The sequence below is a fragment of the Prionailurus viverrinus genome, chromosome X (assembly GCF_022837055.1).
Source record: "Prionailurus viverrinus isolate Anna chromosome X, UM_Priviv_1.0, whole genome shotgun sequence".
In the NCBI taxonomy this organism is placed as follows: Eukaryota; Metazoa; Chordata; class Mammalia; order Carnivora; family Felidae; genus Prionailurus; species Prionailurus viverrinus.
The window spans coordinates 55838953-55861918 of NC_062579.1; the positions used below are offsets into that span (position 1 = coordinate 55838953).

The following is a 22966-nucleotide window of genomic DNA, read 5'->3' on the forward strand; positions in this document are numbered from 1 at the left end:
AAAGTCCTTTTGTTTAAAGAAATATCAATCTTTGTTCCTAAGATCATTCAGAAACAGGAAAATAAAATCAATACACCATTGTTTGATGAAAGTTTAACTGAGATTAGTCACCATTTCCACAGTTTATAATCACAACAAAATAATCTAGAAAAAAGAAAACATCTCTAAATCATACATCTTTATTTTCTAAAAATGTTCTCTTGTAATTCCAAATTTGGATATAGCTACCATTATTGCATTAATAATTATCTCTACTTTTGGGTAAACCAGTTAAAAATGTTGGAACTTGTTTCTTCATAAATGAGAGAATACTTGCTTTACTTACCTTCTGGGGTTGTTGTATAAAATAAGAGTATGAAATTGAAAGCACTTAACAAATGATAAAATACTACATCAATGCTACTAGCATACATTTGTATAAGTGACACCAATTTACAAGACGATTATTCAACTTTTACGTTAGTCCTATCATGGCTACCAGAATACTTTATCCTTGTTTTTTGTTCCCCCCACTAATGTGGGAAACTAAGAAATACCGTAAAAGGGCAGTAGTATTATGTGTTACTACAGACATCCTAAGTAAGATACAGACATTAATTGTTTATGTACCCACTGAACCAATTTGGTTCTTCTGGGATTGAGAAATGGTTAAAATCTTATGTTATTTAATTTTAAAGTATAGTTGAAAGTTCATACTTGCACACAACACACTGTCTGTGAAGTTGGAGAGCAGTGAACATGACAATAACAGAGTAGTTTCTTGGTGGGGCTTTAACAAGGCGACGAAACTTGTCTCCATTCATTCTTATTACGGGTCTTTTATTGGTCCACTCCATCAGTTGACTAACCTTTTCTGATAACACCATCTAAAAAAAAGGGAGGAGCATAGTGTTAATGCTCTCAACTTGTCATCTGAAGTTCCTTTGAACTAAGCAACTTAAAACCAAGACTAACAAGCAGAGGTACGTAGAAAATGTGAAAGACAGAAAAATAGAATCTACTAATTGGAGCTGATTATGATAATTATTCTTAAAATTCTATTATTTCATAATGAGATTTAATAAGATACTATACTGTTGATGTGAATTACTTATTATTTACTAATAAATAAAATATAAAATCATAAAACCTTTCATTTACCAAAGATTCCAAAGAATGTTGAAGTTAAACCAACCAGCTACTTTTTGTATAAGATGTTGCTTCTCAAAACCAAACCAAAACAAAACACACCTATAAAGAAACTGGAGTAGTTAAAACAATCTCAAAAACAAAGAATAAAATTGGAAGAATCACTCTACCTGATTTTAAGGCTTACTATATAGCTACAGTAAGCAATGCAGGGTGGCACTGATAAAAAAGAATAGATACATAGATCAATGGCATAGAGACAAGAACCCAAAAATAGACCTATAATAAGTATAGCCAACTGATTTTTCACAAAGGTGCAAAAACAACTCAGTAAAGGAAGGAGAGCCTTTTCAGCAAACAGTGCTGGAGCAACTGGACATCCATAGTAAAAACCACAAACCTCGAACTAAACTTCACACTTTATACAAAAAACTTAAATTGGATCACATGCTTAAATATAAAAATTAAAACTATAAAAAATCTTAGGAAGGAGTGCCTGGGTGGCTCAGTCAGTTAAGTGTCCAACTTTGACTCTGGTCATGATCTCGCAGTTCATGAGTTCAAGCCCCGCGTTGGGCTCCGTGCTGACAGATTGGAGCCTGGAGCCTGCTTCAGATTCTGTGTCTCTCATTCTCTCTCTGCCCCTCCCCTGCTCCTGCTCTCTCTCTCTCTCTCTCTCTCTCTCTCTCTCTCTCTCTGTCAAAAAATAAACATTTAAAAAATTAAAAATTTTAGGAAAAAATAAAAAAGGGGCACCTGGCTGGCTCAGTCAGTAGAGCATCTGACTCTTGATCTCGCAGTTGTGAGTTTAAGCCCCATGTTGAGCATAGAACTTACTGAAAAAAGACTTTTTTAGGAAAAAAAAATAGGAGAGAACATTTAGGATCATGGGGTAAAGAGTTCTTAGACCTAAAACCAAAAAGCACGATCCATAAAAAAGAAAAAAAAAAGATAAACCTCATCAAAATTAAAACTTTTTCTCTAGGAAAAACCATGGTAAGAGAATGAAAAGACAAGCTACAGAGTGGGGAAAAATATTTTAATATCATGTATTTGACAAAGGATTAGTAGCTAGAATATAATTTTAAAAACTATCAAAATTCAATCGTGCCAATACCAAAAATCAAATTACCTCATTAAAAATGGGCACCTGGGTGGCTCAGTCAGTTAAGCGTCTGACTCTTGATTTCAGCTCAGGTCATGATCTCCCAGTTTGTGAGACTGAGCCCCATGTCAAGCTCTTCATGGACAGCACAGATCCTGTTGGGGATTCTCTCTCTCCCTCTCCACCCCTACCCTGTTAATGCTCATTCTCTTTCAAAATAAAGAAACACTTTTTAAAAAAATGGACAGAGAATCTGAATAGACATTTTTACAAAGACATACAGACGGCCAACAGAAACAGAAAAAAAATGCTCATCACTAATCATCAGGGAAATGCAATCAAAACCACAATATTACCTCACAACTGTCAGAATAGCTAGAATCAAATAGACAAGAAATAACAAGTGTTGGCAAGGATGTGGAGAAGGAACCCTTATGCACTACTGATGAGAGTATAAATTAGTGCAACCACTGTGGAGGTTCTCAAAAAATTAAAAACAGAAATACCATATGATCCAGTAATTCCACTCCTGGGTATTTACACAAAGAAAACAAAAGCACTAATTCAAAAAGATATATGCACCCTTATGTTTACTATAGCATAATTTATAACAGCCAAGATATGGAAGCAACCTAATGTCCATAGACGTATGGATAAAGAAGACATCTAGAAAAATGTTGCTATGGCCTATGTTACAGACTTTACCGCCTGTGCTCTCTTCTAGGATTTTTACAGTTTCAGGTCTCATACTTAGGTCCTTAATCCATTTCGAGTTTATTATTATGTATAATGCAAGGAAGAGGTCCAGTTTTCCCAACACCCTTTGTTGAAGAGACTGTCTTTTTTTCCATTGCCTCCTTTGTTGAAGATTAATTGACCATATAATCATAGGTTTGTTTCTGGGCTTCCTATCCTGTTCCATTGATCAATGTGTCTATTTTTGTGCCAGTGCATACGGTTTTGATTACTACAGCTTTGTAGTATAACTTGAAGTCTGGAATTGTGATACCTCGACCTTTATTGTTTTCAAGATTGCTCTCGCTATTTGGGGTCTTTTATGGCTCCATACAAATTTTAGGATTGTTTTTTCTAGTTATGTGATAAATGTTGTTGGTATTTTGATAGGAATTGCATTAAATCTGTAGTTTCTTTGTGTAGTTTGGATATTTTAACAGTATTTCTTCTTCCAATCTATAAGCATGGGATATCTTTCCATTTATTTGTGTCATCTCCAATTTCATTCATCAATGTTTTATAGTTTTTAAAGTACAGGTCCTAGATACTTCTTTCACTAGCCCTCTGTCTTCTCTAGTATGTGGTTTTATAATGGAGCTTCTCTTTTCACATTTGAGTTGAAAGCTTTCATTTTTTATTTTAATTTTGTAACTTATTTTTCATTTTTGAGCTAGAGTACGTGAGTGGTACAGATGGGCAGAGAGAGAATCCTAACCAGGCTCCATGCTCAGTGTGGAGCCCAATGCAGGGCTTGACCCTGTGACCCTAGTATCATGACCTGCGCCAAAATCAGGAGTCAGATGCTCAACCACTGAGCCACTCAGGCGCCCTGAGTTGAAAGCTTTCTTGATCAGTGTAAAATCTCTAGTACTGAAGAAACTTCTTCCTTAGGGTACCTTTTATCCATTGTCTACAGCCCACTGTTTGGGTACTGAAAGCTATGGCTCAGAAATAAAAATTTTGTTTTTCTACAGCATCTACACTAAGTCCCACTATACATTCCCCAGATACCCTTTATTTTCCAAAGACATAACCTTCAAAAGTAAAGAATTAAAATGTTGCCCATGCCCTTCATGCCCTTCATGCCCTTCTATTTATTAATATTTTATAGTTATTGGTAAGATCCACAAAGAACTATAGTACAGAAAAGTAGGTGGTTTATCAAATGAATTATTCAGAAACTACAAAAAGCAATTGATTTGGAAACAACTATTGCAAATAATTTTTCCACTAACAGTTTTACAAAACATTTAAGAAAACATATCCATTCAGTTTTTAATTTGTATTAAATACATTTATTCACAAAATACAGGGTTGTTATGGAAAAAACTAAATTTATAAGGAAAGACTTTTACAATCAAGTAATTTTCCTCCTTCTTGAACTACACTATATTCTACTCAAATAAAACAAAAAAAGGAGCAATATTATTCACAATTAAAATACTTACCAACAAAGTTAAGTAAGCTTGAACTCTCTCTTCTCTGGAAACATTTTAATTAGTATGGCCACAAAATAATCCCACTAACAGGAAGTCAATTAATATCTCTAATCCTGTTAGTAATAATCAAGTATGATGAATCTTTTAGGGCTACGAAGGATTAAGAGAGCCAAGAAAAGGCAGCGACACAACAGTTTCATTTCACTCTACCTGCTTGCATAATATTTATCTAAGTTAGCTCTAGTAAATTAGACTAAGTCTTAACAACTACAAATTCTCCTACTATCCCTGAATCTCTCTCATGAAAAATAGCATACGGGAATCCATTATCATTTAAAACTAAAATCTGATCCTGCCGTTAAGATTTCTTCTGAATTTCAGAAGTAATAAAGCTAAACATCACCAGTCTGAATTCCTCTAAAATGCACGTCCCTTTCCCACAAAGCTTATCTGATTGTATCTGTGTTCTAGACCATCAGGGTTTATTCATAAAGTTTCTTGCTATTTTCAGCTTTTTGTTAATCATCCACTAGTTTTCAGACATTAGTGAAATAAAATTCCTGGTTAAGGAATACATTTCCAACTCCATCACTAAATTAAGAGATTGAACAGATCTGGAAACATATCTGGAAGATAATGACTGAAGGAAAGAGACAACAAGCAGAGAAGAGAGCATTTTTTTTTTTTTGAGAGAGGGAGAGTGTTTGTGTGCACACAAGTGGAGAAGGGGGAGAGGAAGATGGAGAACCTTAAAGCAGGCTCCACGCCCAGCATGGAGTCCAACATGGGCAGCGGGAGGGGGCCTCGACCTCAGCTCCATTTCACTATGTTGAGATCATGACCTGAGCTGAAATCAAGAGTCACATTCTTAGCCAACTGAGCCACCCAGGCACCCCTGAGAATGGAGCATTTTTTGATCCTTAAATGTCATCTGCTCCATTCTCAGTTTACCTAATTTCTGGACAGGGCTAAAATACACCTCTGTCCCCTCTTCTTGATGTTTTAGTTTTTGGGGGTACCTCAATTTGCTTTGCAACTGCTACTAGGCCTTTGGTTCTTAGTAATAAGTTATTTTCTAAAGAATCACAAGGGTTGGGGTGCCCAGGTGGTTCAGTCGGTTAAACGTCCAACTTCGGCTCAGGTCATGATCTCACGGTGCGTGAGTTCAAGCCCCGCGTCAGGCTCTGTGCTGACAGCTCAGAGCCTGGAGCCTGTTTCACATTCTGTGTCTCCCTCTCTCTCTGCCCCTCCCCTGTTCATGCTCTGTCTCTCTCTGTCTCAAAAATAAATAAACGTTAAAAAAAAATTAAAAAAAAGAATCACAAGGGTTGAGCATCTGACTTCAGCTCAAGTCATGATCTCCTGGTTCATGTTTTCGAGCCCTGCATCAGATCCTCTGTCCCCCTCTCTGCCTCCCTCTCCCTCCCCCGCTCATGCTCACTAGCTCTCTTTCTCTCTCTCACAAAAATGAATAAACATTAAAAAAAGAATCACAGGGGTTTTTCACGTGGCAATTTTATGTGTCAGTTCTCAAAGTAATGTCAGAGAATGTAGAAGTTTTCCCAACAATAACCTTCCTTGTCAAAATATGTAGTACTTCTATTTTCTGAATAATATTCGTAAAAATATCACAAAGATATCAACTGAAAAGTAATTTACTACCACAGAGGAACACAATCTTATTTTCTAATATTAATCTAATGTCCTCTATATGCCAGGTACAGCATTAAGCACTTTACAGCCTTCATCATTTAATTTTCACAATATGCATAGAAATAGGCATTTTTGCATTCTACCGATAAGGAAAATGAGACTAAGAGTAACTGGCTAAGGAACACTTGGATTGCATTAACATATAGGCTTTTTAAATTTTATAAAATTTTTTGGAAAACTGAGAAAAGAGGGGAGATCTATTTGTCATCCTAGCATTATTATAATCATTTTTATTAGGCTTCAGTATGCTTTGTGCATTCATTGTTTTCCATATTTCATATTATTTCTCTGTTACAGATTCCCAGAAGTAGATCAAGATACATAGATCATTTTATCAAAGGTCATGCTTACTCATTTTTATCATGCTGCCTTCCTAAACTGACACCAGATGCAAGGACAAACAATTTTCCTTCTACTAAAGGGAGATACAATTCATCAGAAAAATAAAATAAGTCATTTCAAAAGGAACCTTTGTGGCCTAGTAGAGAGGAAAGGGTTTGGAGTCAGACCTGGGGTGAAATCCCAGCTCAGTCTCTAGAGCTGTGCTTCTTTGGGCAAGCTCACATCTCTCTTGTTCAACATCAGTTACCTCTTCCCTCATCTTTCTAAAGGGATTAGAAAGGGTTATTGTGAGAATTATAGATAATGTATATAAACCACAGTGCCTGGCATGTAGAAGCTATTGAATAAATATTATAGAATAAGTCAATGTTCCAGTGAAAACACTGTTATGAGTGTAAATAATCAGATAAGTAGGGTAGCATTACATTTAACAACAACCAGGAGGAACGTGAGAAGTGATTTTTAATTATATTACTTTAGGAAAAGTGTCTTTTTAAAAGGAATACTTAGATTATAAGACTGGACATCACCCTAAAGTTTAAAGCCACATCTATTATGATGGATAGACCTGAGATTAAAAAAAAAAGAGTGTGGGGGGGCCTGGGTGGCTCAGTCGGTTAAGCGTTCGGCTTCGGCTCAGGTCATGATCTCACGGTTTGTGAGTTCAAGCCCCGCGTCAGTCTCTGTGCTGACAGCTCAGAGCCTAGAGCCTGCTTCGGATTCTGTGTCTCCCTCGCTCTCTTCCCCTCCCTCACTCATGCTCTGTCTCTCTGTCTCTCTCTCAAAAATAAACAAACATTAAATAAAATAATGTTTTCAAAATTGACAAAAAAAGTAAGTGTTCTGCAACAGAACACCTATATTTTTTAATTGTCTCTAAGTACTATCACAGTTATCTTTTTTTAAACAGCTTAAAACATCCTCAGTTACAGGGGAAAGGGGTAAAAACTAAACCATCTTTACCATCCTATATTAGTTCCTTGTTTACTGATGAGAAAATCCAACTTTAGGTTGTGAAATCTAAACAAACTGCAAGTGAAAGAACAGATTCCTGACTCTAAATACACACAATTAATTAATTAACTTGATGTTTATCAAGGACCTTTTTGACATTGATGGATGCCAGGAAACAAAAATTAATTTGAAAGTATCTGTATTCAAGATGATCACAGACTATGGGAAAGACTGATATATGAACATGATTATGTAATGTGCTGAATTCATCTCAATTCACCTGGGGGGACTAGGAAAAGCTTGGTTGAGGAAGATAATGTTTGAGCTAAGACTTGAAGAGTAGGAATCCTCAGGTGAATGAGGGGGTGCGATGAGAGAAAAGGAAAATACTCCAGAAGTCCAGCAAATACAGACAGTTGCGAGAAAATACAGAAATATCAAGGAAGGCAGATAATTCAGTATGACTAGTACAGTCATAGTATAGAGAGGAGCTTGGACTGAGATGAGCCTGGAACAAGCCAACCAGGCACAAGCTACAGAAGCCTTTTTATACTTTGCAAAATAGGTTTAAAAGGCTTCCAGATTTTCATGTTAGCATCTCTGGCAACACTACGAAGGACTGGTTCAAGGAAGGATGGGTTCAAAACGACCAGTTAGGCAGTATCACAACAGATTTGCAAGAGTGGTAAGGGTCTGAAAAGTGGGCATGATGGGAAGGAAGTTGGAATCTGATTCCTTTTTAAACTATTTTACTGAGATAAAATTTACATAACATAAATCCACCATGTTAATCATTTTAAAGCATAGAATTCATTGCTGATTCCTTTTCATTTATTTATTTTTTTAATTTTTTAACGTTTATTCATTTTTGAGGGACAGAGAGACACAGAGTGCAAGCAGGGAAGGGGCAGAGAGAGAGGGAGACACAGAATGCAAAGCAGGCTCCAGGCTCCAAGCTGTCAGCAGAGCCCGACACGGGGCTCGAACTCACAAACTGCAAGATCATGACCTGAACCGAAGCCGGACCCTCAACCAACTGAGCCACTCAGGCTCCCCTGCTGATTCCTTTTTTAAAAAATCTATCTTCTGGGGCGCCTGGGTGGTTCAGTCGGTTAAGCCTCCGACTTCAGCTCAGGTCATGATCTCATGGTTCGTCTCCCCACGTCAGGCTCCATGCTGACAGCTCAGAACCCGTAGCTTGCTTCAGATTCTGTGTCTCCCTCTCCCTGCCCCATCCCCGATCCCACTCTGTCTCTCTCTCACTCTCTCAAAAATAAACATTAAAAAAATTTTAAAAATATATAAAATTTAAAAATCTATCTTCTGCTAGGCACTTCTGCTTCTATTTCAGTGAAAGATTAAATGACTAAATGGAATTTAACTGGTAGAAATAGTAGTTTTAAAAAATCTTCACTTTTCTTATTTAAAAAGGAGTAAGTAGTTACTGTAGAAATTCAGACAATAGCAGTATATAATGTAAAAAGTTAAAGTGTTCCCCTAATGAACAATCCCAACTACCCAGAGATAGCCACTGTTAAGATTGTTGTGTATCCTTACAAAGGTTTCTCTATACATACATACGCACTTATATGTAGGTTGGTGGTGGGGGGCGTTGCATAAAAGGCACCTGAAATGTAAAGTATTTCCCGGGGCACCTGGGTGGCTCAGTCGGTTGAACGTCTGACTTCGGCTCAGGTCGTGATCTCACAGTTTGTGAGTTTGAGCCCCGTGTCAGGCCCTGTGCCTAGAGCCTGCTCCAGATTCTGTCTCCTTCTTTCTCAGCCCCTCCCCCACTCACACTCTGTCTCTCATTTGACTATGAATAAACATTAAAAAAAATTTTTTTTAAAGAATTTAAAAAAGTATTTCCCTGCATCTTGTTACCCACGTAAAAACAGCTTGGAATCCCCCACCCCCCCAAAAAGCCTGTTCACTTCACTATACATTTGAAAACTGTTTTTTTAAATTTTCTGCCAACCTAATAAGTAATTCACTTTAACTTCCTGGCTTCTTTTATCGAATAGTTCAAATATTCAGAAACAGAAAAAAATAGGCTCCTTTAAAAAATTTTTTTTAATTTTGTTTAATGCTTATTTATTTTTGACAGAGAGAGAGACAGAGCATGAGTGGGGAGGGGCAGAGAGAGAGGAAGACACAGAATCAGAAGCAGGCTCCAGGCTCTGAGCTGTCAGCACAGAGCCCGACGTGGGGCTCGAACTCACAGACCGCGAGATCATGACCTGAGCCGAAGTCGGACGCTCAACCGACTGAGCCACCCAGGCACCCCTAAAATAGGCTCCTTTAAATTCAGCTCAGTTGACAAGCATCTGAGACGTTTAAATGGTATTTTAAAAGTGTGTGTACAGGTGTTGTGTACTAGAGGAAGCACAAAAAAAAGTTCCTGTACTACAGGAACTAGCATAAGACTGACTGACCTAGGATTTTAGTCCTTGTTCTGCAACAAATAACTGTTTAAGCTTAGGACTCAGTTTTCCTCATCTATAAAATTAGAGAACATAAATAATATAATTGTTAGTAATCTTGAAATCTCTAAGAGCATATGGCTCTAAGTCACAAATGTTTCAAAACACAATGTTAAAATGCCTTTGCTTGCATTGCTTAACGGTAAGTAAAGAATATTGTATGTCCTCTTCTTGCCAAAGCCAGTAAATTCCACAAAGAGGGAATCTTAGTTTTGTTCACTTACGCATATCAAGCTCCTACAACAGTACCTGGCATATTTGATATTGGCAAATGATTGAAAATGTTTTAAGAGCTTCCATCCCAGTAAATTGCTTCGAATCACTTATTTGGACAATGTCATAATCCTGGCATAGTTTTAGCTTTTCAGTTTAATTCTCACATTCCTGAAGCGAAAATGCTACAAACATATAGCTCTTAGTCGTATAGAAAAGAGTTGCATCTACGGACTGCAGAAAGTCTACCCCCCCGACCTAAAGTCAAACTTCCCTTAGCACCTGATGGGGCCCATACTGAAAGTACTGTCAACACTCGCAACTATGTACATGCACAGGCCTAACGAAGCCAGATTGTCATCTACCCCACCCCTCTCAGACTCTACATCCCCAGAAGACAAGAAGTTACAATTTCTTCTCTCGCGAACCCCGTAACTCTTAAAAACGGTGAAAATGGAGCCACCAAAAGACACAGAACCCTTGGGGGAAAAGGAATAGGAAAGAGTACAGACCCTCTCAAGCCCCACTATTTGGGAAAAGCCCGTGTTGTCGCAAACAGCTTCCTCACCTCCTTCTTTCTTTGGGCAGAAGCTGAGGGAACCCCGTAACTGAGCAGCAGCGCCACCGCCATGTTCGCGGAGACACACCAAAGACACCAACGCGCTGCCATGTTCGCTCCTCTCCCTCTGAGAAGCTAAACTTTCTTCGGGCTCGGTCTGAGGGTCGGGCGTGAGAACAAGCGAACCAGCCCCCTGTCCCTCCTCATTGGTCCAACTTAGCCCTTTTGGGTGACCCTTCACATTACGTCACGGCGCTCTACTGCTAGACGCCCGCTAAAAGACGGTTCACTTCTAATTGGTCTCTCTCTGTTAGCCAATAGAAAAAGGATAATCTGGTGGTTTTTCATTGGTTTGCTAAGAATGATTAACCGCCCCTTTCGTTTACGAAAAGCTGAGACATTTGATGGATCTTCACAGGCGCATGCGCAGTTGGGAAGCGTTGCGGGGTGTTTTTTTTTTTTCTCCCCTAATCCAAAATAGTTTAAGGTTGCTGAAATGGGGTCTTTTCCCCGCTGATTTAGAAGTCCTTGAAACCCACTTTGTTCATGTAATGTTCCAGAGAAAGTGGGCCCAGCCACGTGAATGTTAGCTATCTTATTCCTCATTCTGCCTGTAAAGCTTTTCGAATCAGATGAAAATAGTAAAGGCAGGAAAGCAGAAATACACTTGATATCAATGAGGGAGATTTTTAAAAGAAAATGAGTAAGAGCTTGTTGAATACTTTCTGTGTCCCAGGAACTGTGCCTTGTCCTCTGAACAGAGTGGACGTCAAATTTATTTAAGTTTTTTTTTTTCATGAAAATGTTAAAGTTAACGTTCTTAATTTATTGCTTTAAAACACCAACAAAGACTTAAATTTCAGTTTATAGACAACAAATGCCGTCTTTTTTGTTATTCTGTTTGGGAGATGAACGCGAAACTAAGGTTGTAAGGAAGCATTTCTGTCTTTTTAGTTTTTGTATCATAGTCCGTTTCTTTAAACATCCAATTCCCCTTATCTAAAAAATAACAAAAATGCTGCATAGCTAAAGAAGTTTCCATTTATTTGGTCCAGTTCTGTTTATCATAGTAGGTTGTAAATCTGTGATGATTTAACTAGACAAGAATAATATACTCCAGAGGAAAAATACCAACAAAATAAAAGCAGGTGCCTATAATTTGGATTTAATTTCATGGTGTGAAACATGATATGACTACACTTTTAGGCCTTGCTGGAAGTACATGCACATACACACACAGAAAGAGAATTTCATTATGTTGAAGACACAAAGATATGCACATAGAAAGGAAAATGGCTCATTCTAAAGTGATGAGATGTGATCGAGAGATATGAAAAACATTTTTAAATGTTCACAGACACTAATAATAATAATACAAAAGTATATGGGGACATGCTGTGCGATTCCATTTATATGACATTCTGGAAAAGACACACTCAAAGGGACAGAGAATAGATCAGTGGCTATCTGGGGTTGGAGGTGGGGAGAAGGGTTGGCTACAAAAGAAGCCACACAAGGAGGTTTTTGTGGTGATGGAACTGTTATATCTTTTATTGTTGGAGTGGTGACACTAGGCATTTGTCAAAACTCACAGACTGCTACACCATAAAAGAATGAATTCTACTGCATATAAATTGAACAAGTAAAAATTAAGGTAAGTTTTTAAAGAAAACAGAGAAATCTCACTTATCATGTTGGCAAAAATTCAGTATATGCCAATTTCGAGGCTGTGGGGAAACATGCACCTTCATATAATGCTGGTGGAAATGCAAAATGGTATATCGAAAGAGGGTAATTTGACAGCACCTAGCAAAATTACATATGCATTTGTCCTCTGATCCAGCAATCCACTTCTAGGAATCTACTCCAAAAGTAAGAAAATATATGTGTACAAAGTTACTCATTTAGCACTATTTATAACTGAAATGTACTCAAAACCACCCAAATGTTCAAATACAGGAGACTGAACATACTATAGTACATTGTTGGTTCACAAACTGGCCCCCGTACATGCAGGGCAGAGAGAGACTAAAGAAAGAAGCAGACCATTCTAGATTGGTAAGTTTTTTAAATTTTTTAATTATTTTTTTGAAGTATAGTTGAAATGCAATGTTATATTAGTTTCAAGTGTACAACAAAGTGATTTGACAATTCTATACATTATGCAGTGCTCACCCCCATGAGTGTAGTCACCATCTGTCACCATATCATGTTATAACAATATTATTGAGTATATTCCCTATGCTGTACTTCTTACCTCCATGACTTATTTATTTTACAACTGGAAGATTGTACCTCTTAATCCCCTTCACCTATTTCATCCATCTTATCTCCCCCTTCCCCTCTGGCAACCACCAGCTTGTATTTATGAGCCTGTTTCTGTTTTTTGTTTGTTCATTTGTTTTGTTTTTTAGATTCCACATATAAGTGAAATCACATGGTATTTGCCTTTCTCTGTCTGACTTATTTTACTTAGTACATATCCTCTAGGTCCATTCGTGTTGTCACAAATGGCAAGATTTCAGGGCACCTGAGTGGCTCACTTGGTTTAATGTCCAACTCTTGATTTCAGCTCAGGTCATGATCTCATGGTTCGTGGGACTGAGCCCCATGTCAGGCGCTGCCCTGACAGTGCGGAGCCTGCTTAGGATTCTCTCTCTCCCTTTTTCTCTCTGCCCCTCCCCTGCTGTCCTGTTCTCTCTCTTTCACTCAAAATAAATAAACATTACAAAAACAAATGGCAAGATTTCATTTTTTATGGCTAAGTAATATTCCACTGTATATAACACGTTTTCTGTATCCATTTATCTATCAATGGACACTTAGGTTGTATTTTTAATAAGCAAGGGAACTTACTTGTGAGGCTTATCTTGGGCAGCTGCAAAATGAGTAGAATTCCTCCCCTGCCCACCAGATCTCAAAAGGCCTTAACTGGGTTCAGTCATGTATTCTGTACAAGTGGTCTCAACAATAACTTACTCTCAAGGTTATGTCATTAGAATAGCTCTCATTGTGGAGATAGTAAGCATAATGTACATTCCAAGAATGGGGTTTGAGTGAGGAGTATCTGATTGCCTGGATCCAGTTCGCAGGTCGACCAGCAGTCAAGTCCTCACGATTACCTCCTCCAACATAGATAAACAACATTGAGTTTTTTTCAGATATATATGTATATATATATATATATATATATATATATATATATATATAAAGGTAAATGATATGGATTTTCAAGATCTATTGTTAAGTGGGAAAAACCCAAAGTACAAAGGAATATACATATTTGCTACATTTCTGTAAAATAGAAGAAGAAATAAGAAAATATACACATATTTGCCCATTTTTTGCAAAAGGAAACACAAAAAAAAGTTAAACCAGAAATTAATGAAATTGGTTATCTATAGGAGGTGGAAGAAATGGAGTGGAACAGTTATGGGAGGGAATGACACTTCTCTAAGTATACAAGTGTGTATAGTTTTGACTTTTGCAATAATGTAAATATTTAAAAAATAATCCAATTATAAAAACCAAATCATTTGGTTTTTCAAGATGAAAAACGTTCTAAAGATGAATCGTGATGATGATTGCACAAAAATGTGAATGTACTTAACGCCACTAAACTGTACACTTGAAAATTGTTGAAGGTAAATATTATGCTATGTATATTTTACCACAATTTAAAAAATAAATTAGACGAGTGCCTGGCTGGCTTAGTCGGTTGAGCATGCGACTCTTGTGAGTTTGAGCCCCACATTGGGTGTAGAGCTTACTTAAAAAAATAATAATTTAAAAGATAAAATAAATTAGAAAAAATTTAAATCATATCAGTAAGAATGTGGGAAAACTTAAATTGAATATAAACAGAAAAAAAGAGAGCTTGACACTATTTCAAATGAAAAACAACCACGCTATGATGGCCCCCGGGTGGCTCAGTAGGTTAAATGTCCAACTTCATCTCAGGTCATGATCTCATGGTTTGCGAGTTTGAGCCCCACATTGGGCTCCGTGCTGACAGCTCAGAGCCTGGAGCCTGCTTCAGATTCTGTGTCTCCCTCTCTCTCTGTCCCTCCCCCACTAGCACTCTGTCTCTCTGTCTCAAAAATAAATAAACATTTAAAAAAGAAAAAAAAAAAGAAAAACAACTACACTAAAGAAAAAAAACAAATCTGAATAATTTGTGAACACAGGACTTTGATTATACACCATTAGTCGAAAAAGAAAAAACCCTACAAGCAAATCTTGAACTCTTCTAAGTAGATTTGTTTTTCATAGCAATATGAGTATTGTATATAATATATTGTATATAATGTAATATGTATAAACACTGATGTTATTGAAAGCCAGGATTCTCACTATGGAAGAAGGGAGATACAAATATGAAAGGGGGGAAACTAAAAAAGAACTTTTGGGGATTGGACTGGCATTGGACGTATTAGTATAAAAATATTATTCATAACATATATTCCTAGCCCTATTTGCTGAAAGGACTAGAAGCAACGACACTCCAATATCAATGAGCATACTTGGCACCGAATGTATATTGCTAAATAACATCTCTAAAAAAATTAGGGCTCCTTAGAGAAATGGCTGGTTCCAGTACCATGGCAGGGAAAGTACAAGATGAACCTTGAACATCTTATGTCAGAAAATAAACGCATGATAAAAAAAATAATGAAGTCATGTAAAAAAATACATAGAAACCAGGTTGAATGGAATCCTACTGTTCACATCTGGGACTATTGATTATTAAAATAAATCATGCTAGTAATGGATTATAGCTGTTGAATCCACAAATCCATACTGATAATGAACAAATAAAATGGAGGAGGGGATAAAATTCCTCCCTACAGCAGAACACCCACTATTAAATATAGAAGCAATGATAGTTAGAAAATCACCATTTGAAACTTTCACACTAATAATTTATTTAGGAAAAAATAATCAATGGATACAATAACTAGTGGGTGAGATTTTGATCAAGAATAGGATATTTACATGGTCTCAATGTATTTTTCACATTACTTATTACAAAGGAAAAAACCCCCAGTAACTTTAGTGTAGGAACTTGGAAGCCACTCTTTGGACCAGATGATTAAAGTTGGCAATAATGAGACAATTATAGGACACTGTATGCTTCCTAAGAAGACACATCTGTTACATAGTATTCCTGCCAGAAGTGCATAAATTGAGTTCAATCATGAGTAAACATTAAGCACACACAATTTGTGGGAATTTTTACAAAATAATTGGCCTATACTCTTCAAAGATATTACAGAGCACAGACCTGTGGAGTCAGAAGGTCCATTACCAGTCCTTCCACTTACAATTGACTAATCTTGATCTTCTACTAGTCACTTAAGGATTATGCACCTCACTTCCTTCACATGTAAAACTGAGAGAATAAAGGTTACTGGTAGTGACAAAAAAAATTAATGCCACAAAAGACAAAGACAGAGGAACTATTCAATTTTAAAGGAAACTAAAGACACACAACAACTAAATTCAATATGGGGATCTGGACTGAATTCTGGATACAGACACTGGGACAATTGGTGAATTGGAATATGAGCTGTATTGTATCAATACTAAAATTTCTTTATTTGATGACTGTACTATGGTTATGTAATAGAATATCTTATTCTTACAAAATGAACCCTTTAGTATTAACAGGTAAAAGTACATGATGTATGCAAGTTATTCTCAAATGGTTCAGATCTGCCCCCCACCATAGACAGAGAGAGAGAGAGAGAGAGAACACATGTGGCAAAACATTATCCAAGTGGTGTACCTTGGCAATGGGTGTTTTAGGAGTTCTCTTCACCACCTATATTTTATTATGAAAATATCCAAACATACAGAAAGTGTGAAAGAACTGTACTCTGAACACCCACCATCAAGATTCTACAATTATGACGTTGTTTATCCACATATTACTAGTTTCTTTTTACTATTCTTGCAACTTTTCTAAATTTTAAATCATTTCAAAATTAAAAGTTAAACAAAGTAGTATGTAGTAATAGGAGACAAAAAAAAAAATTAGAGAAATTAAGTTCGGGGGACCCAAACGAACTGCTAATGTGGAGCGAGATACAGGCTCAAAGACTCTGAAACACTATTTTGAAGCTAGCGCCTTGGATGTGTCAGCCTAAAATCACTGTCTTAGCTCTCTGTAGAGCTCTAAACCTGGTTCCAAGACGGGGCAGGGGGAGGATTCTCTCATTTTTCACTGAATACCATCCTACACCACTCACAAAGCGTGAAACTACATCTCCCAGAAAGCCTTTTTCCTTCCTGTCTGTAAAGAGGATTACAATTTCTATAGGGTTTTTTTAAGGCCTCGCGAGATTTCATTAAATCTCATTAAAGTATCCCGCAAAAAGCCATTTTGTTTTTCAGGGCTCTTTGCAAGGGGACTTGGCCCCAAATTGTAGCAAATCAGCAGCTACAGTTGCACCGTTCTGTCTTCAGCTTCAGGATGTTTCCTATGGCCAGAAACGCTTTCAGTCGTCTCCGAGGTAAGCAAAAATTGTGAGCAAATAATTTCTAACTGCATTTTATCAATTTGTCCTCATGGTTTCTCGTGCCCTTTCCCTCCACCTTCATCCTGACTTTCTAATTCTAAATGCGCAGTCTCCCGAAGTAATTGGAAAGCTGTCCTTAGCATTAACTTAATCACGCAGAGTTCCTGTTTTGGTTCCCAGCTCGCTCTGTTACCAGAGTCATAACATACCCAGTTTATTATTATTATTATTCACTTATGTACAATTGCAGGGAAGGAGGCACTTGGTGGACACTAATCCCTTAGTAAGTTTTAGCTTTGAGGGTGCACTTACCCCGAAAGAGAAGAACCTTCTCTCCCAATTCCTGTAACTGGGGAAGGAAACTGTAAATGTAGCTTCTCCTCTGGTTTCATTGCAAGGTGACAGCCTAAATGGTGGCCCTGCAGCTTTTATGTAGTTTGTAGGTTAGTAAGTGAATATTAGCTTATTCGAAAGCAATTGTAATTTTTTTTTTCTTGTCTAAAAGTTAAGCAGGTACAGGGAATTTTGAGACCAGCCTTATGTATTGAGAATGTGTTACATTGGAGAGAAAAATTCATTTACGTACTTGATTTGCAGTGAAGGTGACCTTGACTAATGTGAGCAGTGGTTTTACATTGAAAGTGACCTTAAGCAATTACCATATTGCTTCTTGAGCCATCTTGTTATTTTCAGTTTAGAGTCATTTAGAGGTATTAGTAGATTGTGTTCTAAACACTGAAGCAGCTTTGACAATAACCAAAACAATAGTTACCCAACAGGGTTTTCAATATTCCAAAAGCCACGTCTATTATCTCTTTCACTTTGGGCAAATGATTTTTCTCTGAACCTCATTTTCCTTCTTTGTAAGATAGGGTGTTAGTAAATAATTCCTACTTCATACCATTGTTGAGGATTATATGAGATCACCAATAGGTGGTAACCAAGAAATTTCTTGTTAACAGAGGAGAGGTCTAAAGAAATCCACTTGGGTTACCGGAATGTTGAAGTCATGAGGTGTTGCAGAATTGTTTGGTAATTTTAATCTATTTGCCCTTTGAGCTGGTACGGCCTGTACTTCTCAGGAAAGGGAGGTTTTTTTGTTGTTGTTTTGTTTGTTTTTCAATGTGGAAGTCACACGTTCACTTTTTAATAACTGCTCTAGAGCAGAATATATAGTGAAATGTTTGTAAATTTGCTCATCCCAAGTGTATCTAAAGGTGAAAAGAAAACCTGTAAGGCAGTTAAGAGGAGAAATCATTAATGGCCAAATAACTATCCTGAGATAACCCATTCTATCACATAGAAGCTATTAAATTCTTAAATGCTAGTGAATGGGCAACAATTACATAAGTAGTGCCATTTGAGGATCTAAAACAACAAGGACCTGTTACTTCGGAAGAAAAAAAAATATCCGGAAATACGCGTTTTCCAGTCTCGGGCTCTTTGCCAAGCTCTTCTAAGTGCCTCCAGAGGCAGTTTGAAAACTCATTCTACTAAAATACTAGTAACGCAAAGTTTTAATGTCCTTCTGCTCAAAAACCTTTGCCTCTACCAACGATCCTTTCTAGTTTTATCCCACATTACTTGTCCGTATACCTTGTCCTTCAAGCAAACATAACTTTTTTCTTTAATTTTCCCCTTTTCTAATGTTTGTTTATTCTTGAGAGAAAGAGGCAGAAAGCATGCTGCACGCATGAGTAGGGGAGGGGCAGAAAGAGGGAGATACAGTATCCGAACCAGGCTCCAGGCTCTGAGAGGTCAGCACAGAGCCTGATTCGGGGCTTGAACCCAAGAACCACAAGATGATGAGCATAGCCGAAGTCAGACGCTTAACTGACTGAGCCACCCAGGTGCCCCCATAATTGCTTTTTTAATATACTAGGCTTTTCTTTGCCGTTTTTCACATTTCCCTTTCCTACATCTATGTAACCAAATCCTACCTTCTGTTCAAAGTGCTTATCTAATATTCTACTTGTAGTACAGTGGTTTGTGTATGCGTGTCCCATATCCTCCTCTAATTTAGGAGGTTACTTGAGGACAGGATCTGTGTTTTACACATTTTCATGTACCCCATTTCTTTTAGCATGGTATTCATTTGTTTTTGAAAAAATCAAGATTATTCTAGTTTTGTTTTGTTTTTGTAATTTAAAAAAAAAATTTTTTTTTACGTTTATTTATTTTTGAGACAGAGAGCATGAACGGGGGAGGGCCAGAGAGAGAGGGAGACACAGAATCTGAAACAGGCTCCAGGCTCTGAGCTGTCAGCACAGAGCCCGATGCGGGGCTCGAACTCACAGACTGCGAGATCATGACCCGAGCCAAAGTCGGACACCCAACCGACTGAGCCACCCAGGTGCCCCTGTTTTTGTAATTTTAAGGTGATAAGCATTTAGTGTGCTTTAATTTGAAATTCATTTTGAGGGTGTTGTAAGTTGTTGAGTACTGCAGAGTAAACTCTAGTGAAAATTTAAGTCATTCAAATTAATGAATAGGAGCCAAGTTCCAGAGGTTTGTAGTGAATGTTACTGACATCACCTGTCCTTTTTATCTCCCAAGATTTTATTTTAATTTTTAAATGTTTGTTTATTTATTTTTGAGAGAGTGTGCGAGCTCACAAGTGGGGTAGGGACAGAAAGAGAATCCCAAGCAGACTCCACGACCTACATGGGGCTTGAACTCAACGAACCTCAAGATCATGATCTAAGCTGAAATCAAGATTTGGCTGCTCAACTGACTGAGCAACCCAGGCACTCCCTGTCCCCCAAGATTTTACTATGAATAATTTTCAGACATATAGAAAAGTTGGAAGAATTGTATGATCACACACAAATTACAAATTAATTCAAATTAATTATTGATACAAATTAATGTTAATGGATACAATTAACATTTTGATATATTTGTTTTCTCACATATCTTTTTTTAATGTTTGTTTATTTTTGAGAGAGAGGATGAGCAGGGAGGGGCAGAGAGAGAGGGAGACAGAGGATCCAAAGCAGGGTCTGTGCTGACAGCAGAGTGCTCGAACTCATGAACTCTGAGATCATGACCTTAGCTGAAGTTGGATGCTTAACCAACTGAGCCATTCAGGTGCCCCTGGTTTCTCACATATCTATACATCTGTCATTTCATCTTATTTTTGATGCATTTTAAAGTATGCTACTTTGCTTTTAGCTACAATATGTTTTGACATTTTATTTAAGTGCCTGATATGATAAAGTTAACTTCCTTTGCTTTCCTGATGGCAGTATCAGTTACATGTTCTCTTTTCCTTATAATTGATAGATATGTTTCTGTATTTCTTTTTTCCTTTAAGTTCAAAGCATTCAGCAAACAATGGCAAGGCAGAGCCACCAGAAACGGACACCTGATTTCCATGACAAATACGGTAATGCTGTATTAGCTAGTGGAGCCACTTTCTGTGTTGCTGTATGGGCTTATGTAAGTACTATTGATTGATAATTTTCTATATTAGATGTTTTTAATTCCTATTTAATATATATATATATATTTATTTTTTTTTTTAATTTTTTTTTCCAACGTTTATTTATTTTTGGGACAGAGAGAGACAGAGCATGAACGGGGGAGGGGCAGAGAGAGAGGGAGACACAGAATCGGAAACAGGCTCCAGGCTCTGAGCCATCAGCCCAGAGCCCGACGCGGGGCTCGAACTCACGGACCGCGAGATCGTGACCTGGCTGAAGTCGGACGCTTAACCGACTGCGCCACCCAGGCGCCCCTATATTTGTTTATTTTTGAGAGAGAGAGAGAGAGAGACAGAGAGCGTGAGTGGGGGAGGGGCAGAGAGAGAGAGAGAGAGAGGGGGAGACACAGAATCCGAAACAGGCTCCAGGCTCTGCGCTGGCAGCATAGAGCCCAATGCAGGGCTCGAACCCACGAACTGTGAAATCATGACCTGAGCTGAAGTCAGTTGCCCAACTGACTGAGCCATCCAGGCGCCCCTTCATTCCTATTTAGTTCATGAATTCAAAATGTTTTCACATAGTAGTATACATTTCTTGTTCAGAGGGACTTCAGAGATTTTCTGATGTAATTAACCACCCAGTGCAGGAATTTCTTCCATAGCATTAAGCATTCATATTTTACCCATCATTTTCTTGCCAAAGAAATTCTGATCCCATTTTCATGTTATCAACCATTAGATACTAGAAAATTGCTATCATGTCTCCTGGATCTTCTCTTAAACATCCTTAGTTCTGTTAATCACTTTTTGTTATGTGGTTTCCAGGGTTTTCACCATCTTGGGTCACCTTCCTTCACTTAATCAGTTTCTCTTCTAAAGTTCTGCCCTCCGAACAGAGTACAACATTTTTGATGGATGAGATGTAAAAGTGACTTGTTTTCACTATTATAGTTTTTTACATCTTACATGTAACAATCTGCTTACCAGTTTATATACTTGCTGGTTAAAAGTGGGATAAATATATAAGTTGTTCTTAAAAGATACGTATAAATCCTTACCTTAATAAACAAAGATATTTATTAATGGGGCTTTTTATTCTTGTTTTAACCTTCCTTAAATATACTATTAAATAGGTGTGTCTACTTAATTAGAAGAGTAAATAGATTTTGAACAAATGTGTGATTAGGGGCACTTTTGGAGTGGTGTTCCTTGAAAGGATATTACAAAAGTGCTCTTTGGCAGTATTTAGGTAGTTGTGGTTGAGTGAAGCAATGTTTTGAGGAGATGTTACAGAAATGTGAAGTAGAAATTTGAGTTAATTAAATTAAAAATTCAATTGCCCAGTCATATTAGCCACATTTCAGTTGCTCAGTAACCATATGTAGCTCTTGTGTTGGACAATGAAGATCTAGAACATTTCTTTCATCTCCGGAAGTTCTATTGAAGAGTATTGCTCTGGAGAATTAGGACAGCAATTAGGTTTGGCTTACATAGTGGGCACTATATATCCCAGCTGAGTCTCTGTGTGTTTTTAACCTGTAGAGTAGAATACCTTTGTCACTTTTAAGAAATGGTCTCCAAGGGAGAGTGGACTCTGGTTTAAACTTTTATAACTGATAGCATTTTAATTCTTACAGACAGCAACACAAATTGGAATAGAATGGAACCTGTCCCCTGTTGGCAGAGTCACCCCAAAGGAATGGAGAGATCAGTAGTCATCCCAGCTGGTGTAATAATGAATTGTTTCAAAACCAACTCCTAATTGATGCCAAGTAAAAGCACTGTGCACCCATTAAAATATGGCCTGATTGAAGAAATAAAGTATATTTGAAACCTTTGTTGTCATTTTGTTTCTTTTGTAATGAAACCAAGCTTGATCACTTTTCATTTATTTAACCTTTGTGTTATTATTAAAGGAAGATGCATTATAATTTCTTAAATAATTTTTCTTTATGAGGTGTTATGAAAGGAAAATTTGGCTATCACCTGGAAGTCAACTTTATAGTAGGCTTATAGTTCATGAATAAGTGATTTCAGAGTTACTTTAGGTCATCTTTGAGTGCCCAGATATTGATATGCATACTGCTTTCTACCTCTAATTTATATGTATATTTGGAATTGGAATTAAGTCCTTTTTACTCCTGCCAAGAGAACTTGGGGTGTCACCAGACCCAAGGGAAGAGTGGTCCTATCAGATGAACTCCTAGGATGTCTGAAGATTAGCTAGCTCTTTGGCTCTGTTGGCACATTCATCATAGAGCTTTGGATCTTTCATTATATTTATTTAGGATGTTTGTGATGCTATTAAAGAAAGGATCTGTCAAATATGGTTTATTGTCACTTAACCAGC

The 22966-nt window shown here is 37.3% G+C and overlaps 2 protein-coding genes across 2 annotated transcripts in view; one reads left to right on the forward strand and one right to left on the reverse strand.

Annotated features, from left to right (window-relative positions):
• MAGT1 (magnesium transporter 1) overlaps positions 1–10955 on the reverse strand; it is a 59638-nt gene extending 48683 nt beyond the window's left edge. The window contains exons 1-2 of the mRNA XM_047844467.1: positions 10681–10955; positions 697–866 (exon numbers count right to left, since the gene is read on the reverse strand). Of these exons, the coding sequence (XP_047700423.1) occupies positions 697–866; positions 10681–10782 (272 nt within the window). The 5' untranslated portion in view covers positions 10783–10955. The remainder of the gene's footprint in view (positions 1–696; positions 867–10680) is intronic.
• Positions 10956–17028: 6073 nt separating this feature from the next.
• On the forward strand, positions 17029–22453 carry LOC125157951 (cytochrome c oxidase subunit 7B, mitochondrial). Its single transcript, XM_047845068.1, has 3 exons — positions 17029–17186; positions 20509–20633; positions 22254–22453. The coding sequence occupies exons 1-3, from the start codon at positions 17147–17149 to the stop codon at positions 22329–22331; spliced, it is 243 nt and encodes an 80-aa protein (XP_047701024.1). The 5' UTR covers positions 17029–17146; the 3' UTR covers positions 22332–22453.
• The last annotated feature ends 513 nt before the right edge of the window (positions 22454–22966 follow it).

Coding starts and splice junctions, on each gene's coding strand:
- LOC125157951 (XM_047845068.1), top strand. CDS start 17,147: ATGTTTCCTATGGCCAGAAACGCTTTCAGTCGTCTCCGAG. Junction 17,187..20,508: donor CGCTTTCAGTCGTCTCCGAG/GTAAGCAAAAAT, acceptor TTTTCCTTTAAG/TTCAAAGCATTCAGCAAACA. Junction 20,634..22,253: donor GTGTTGCTGTATGGGCTTAT/GTAAGTACTATT, acceptor TAATTCTTACAG/ACAGCAACACAAATTGGAAT.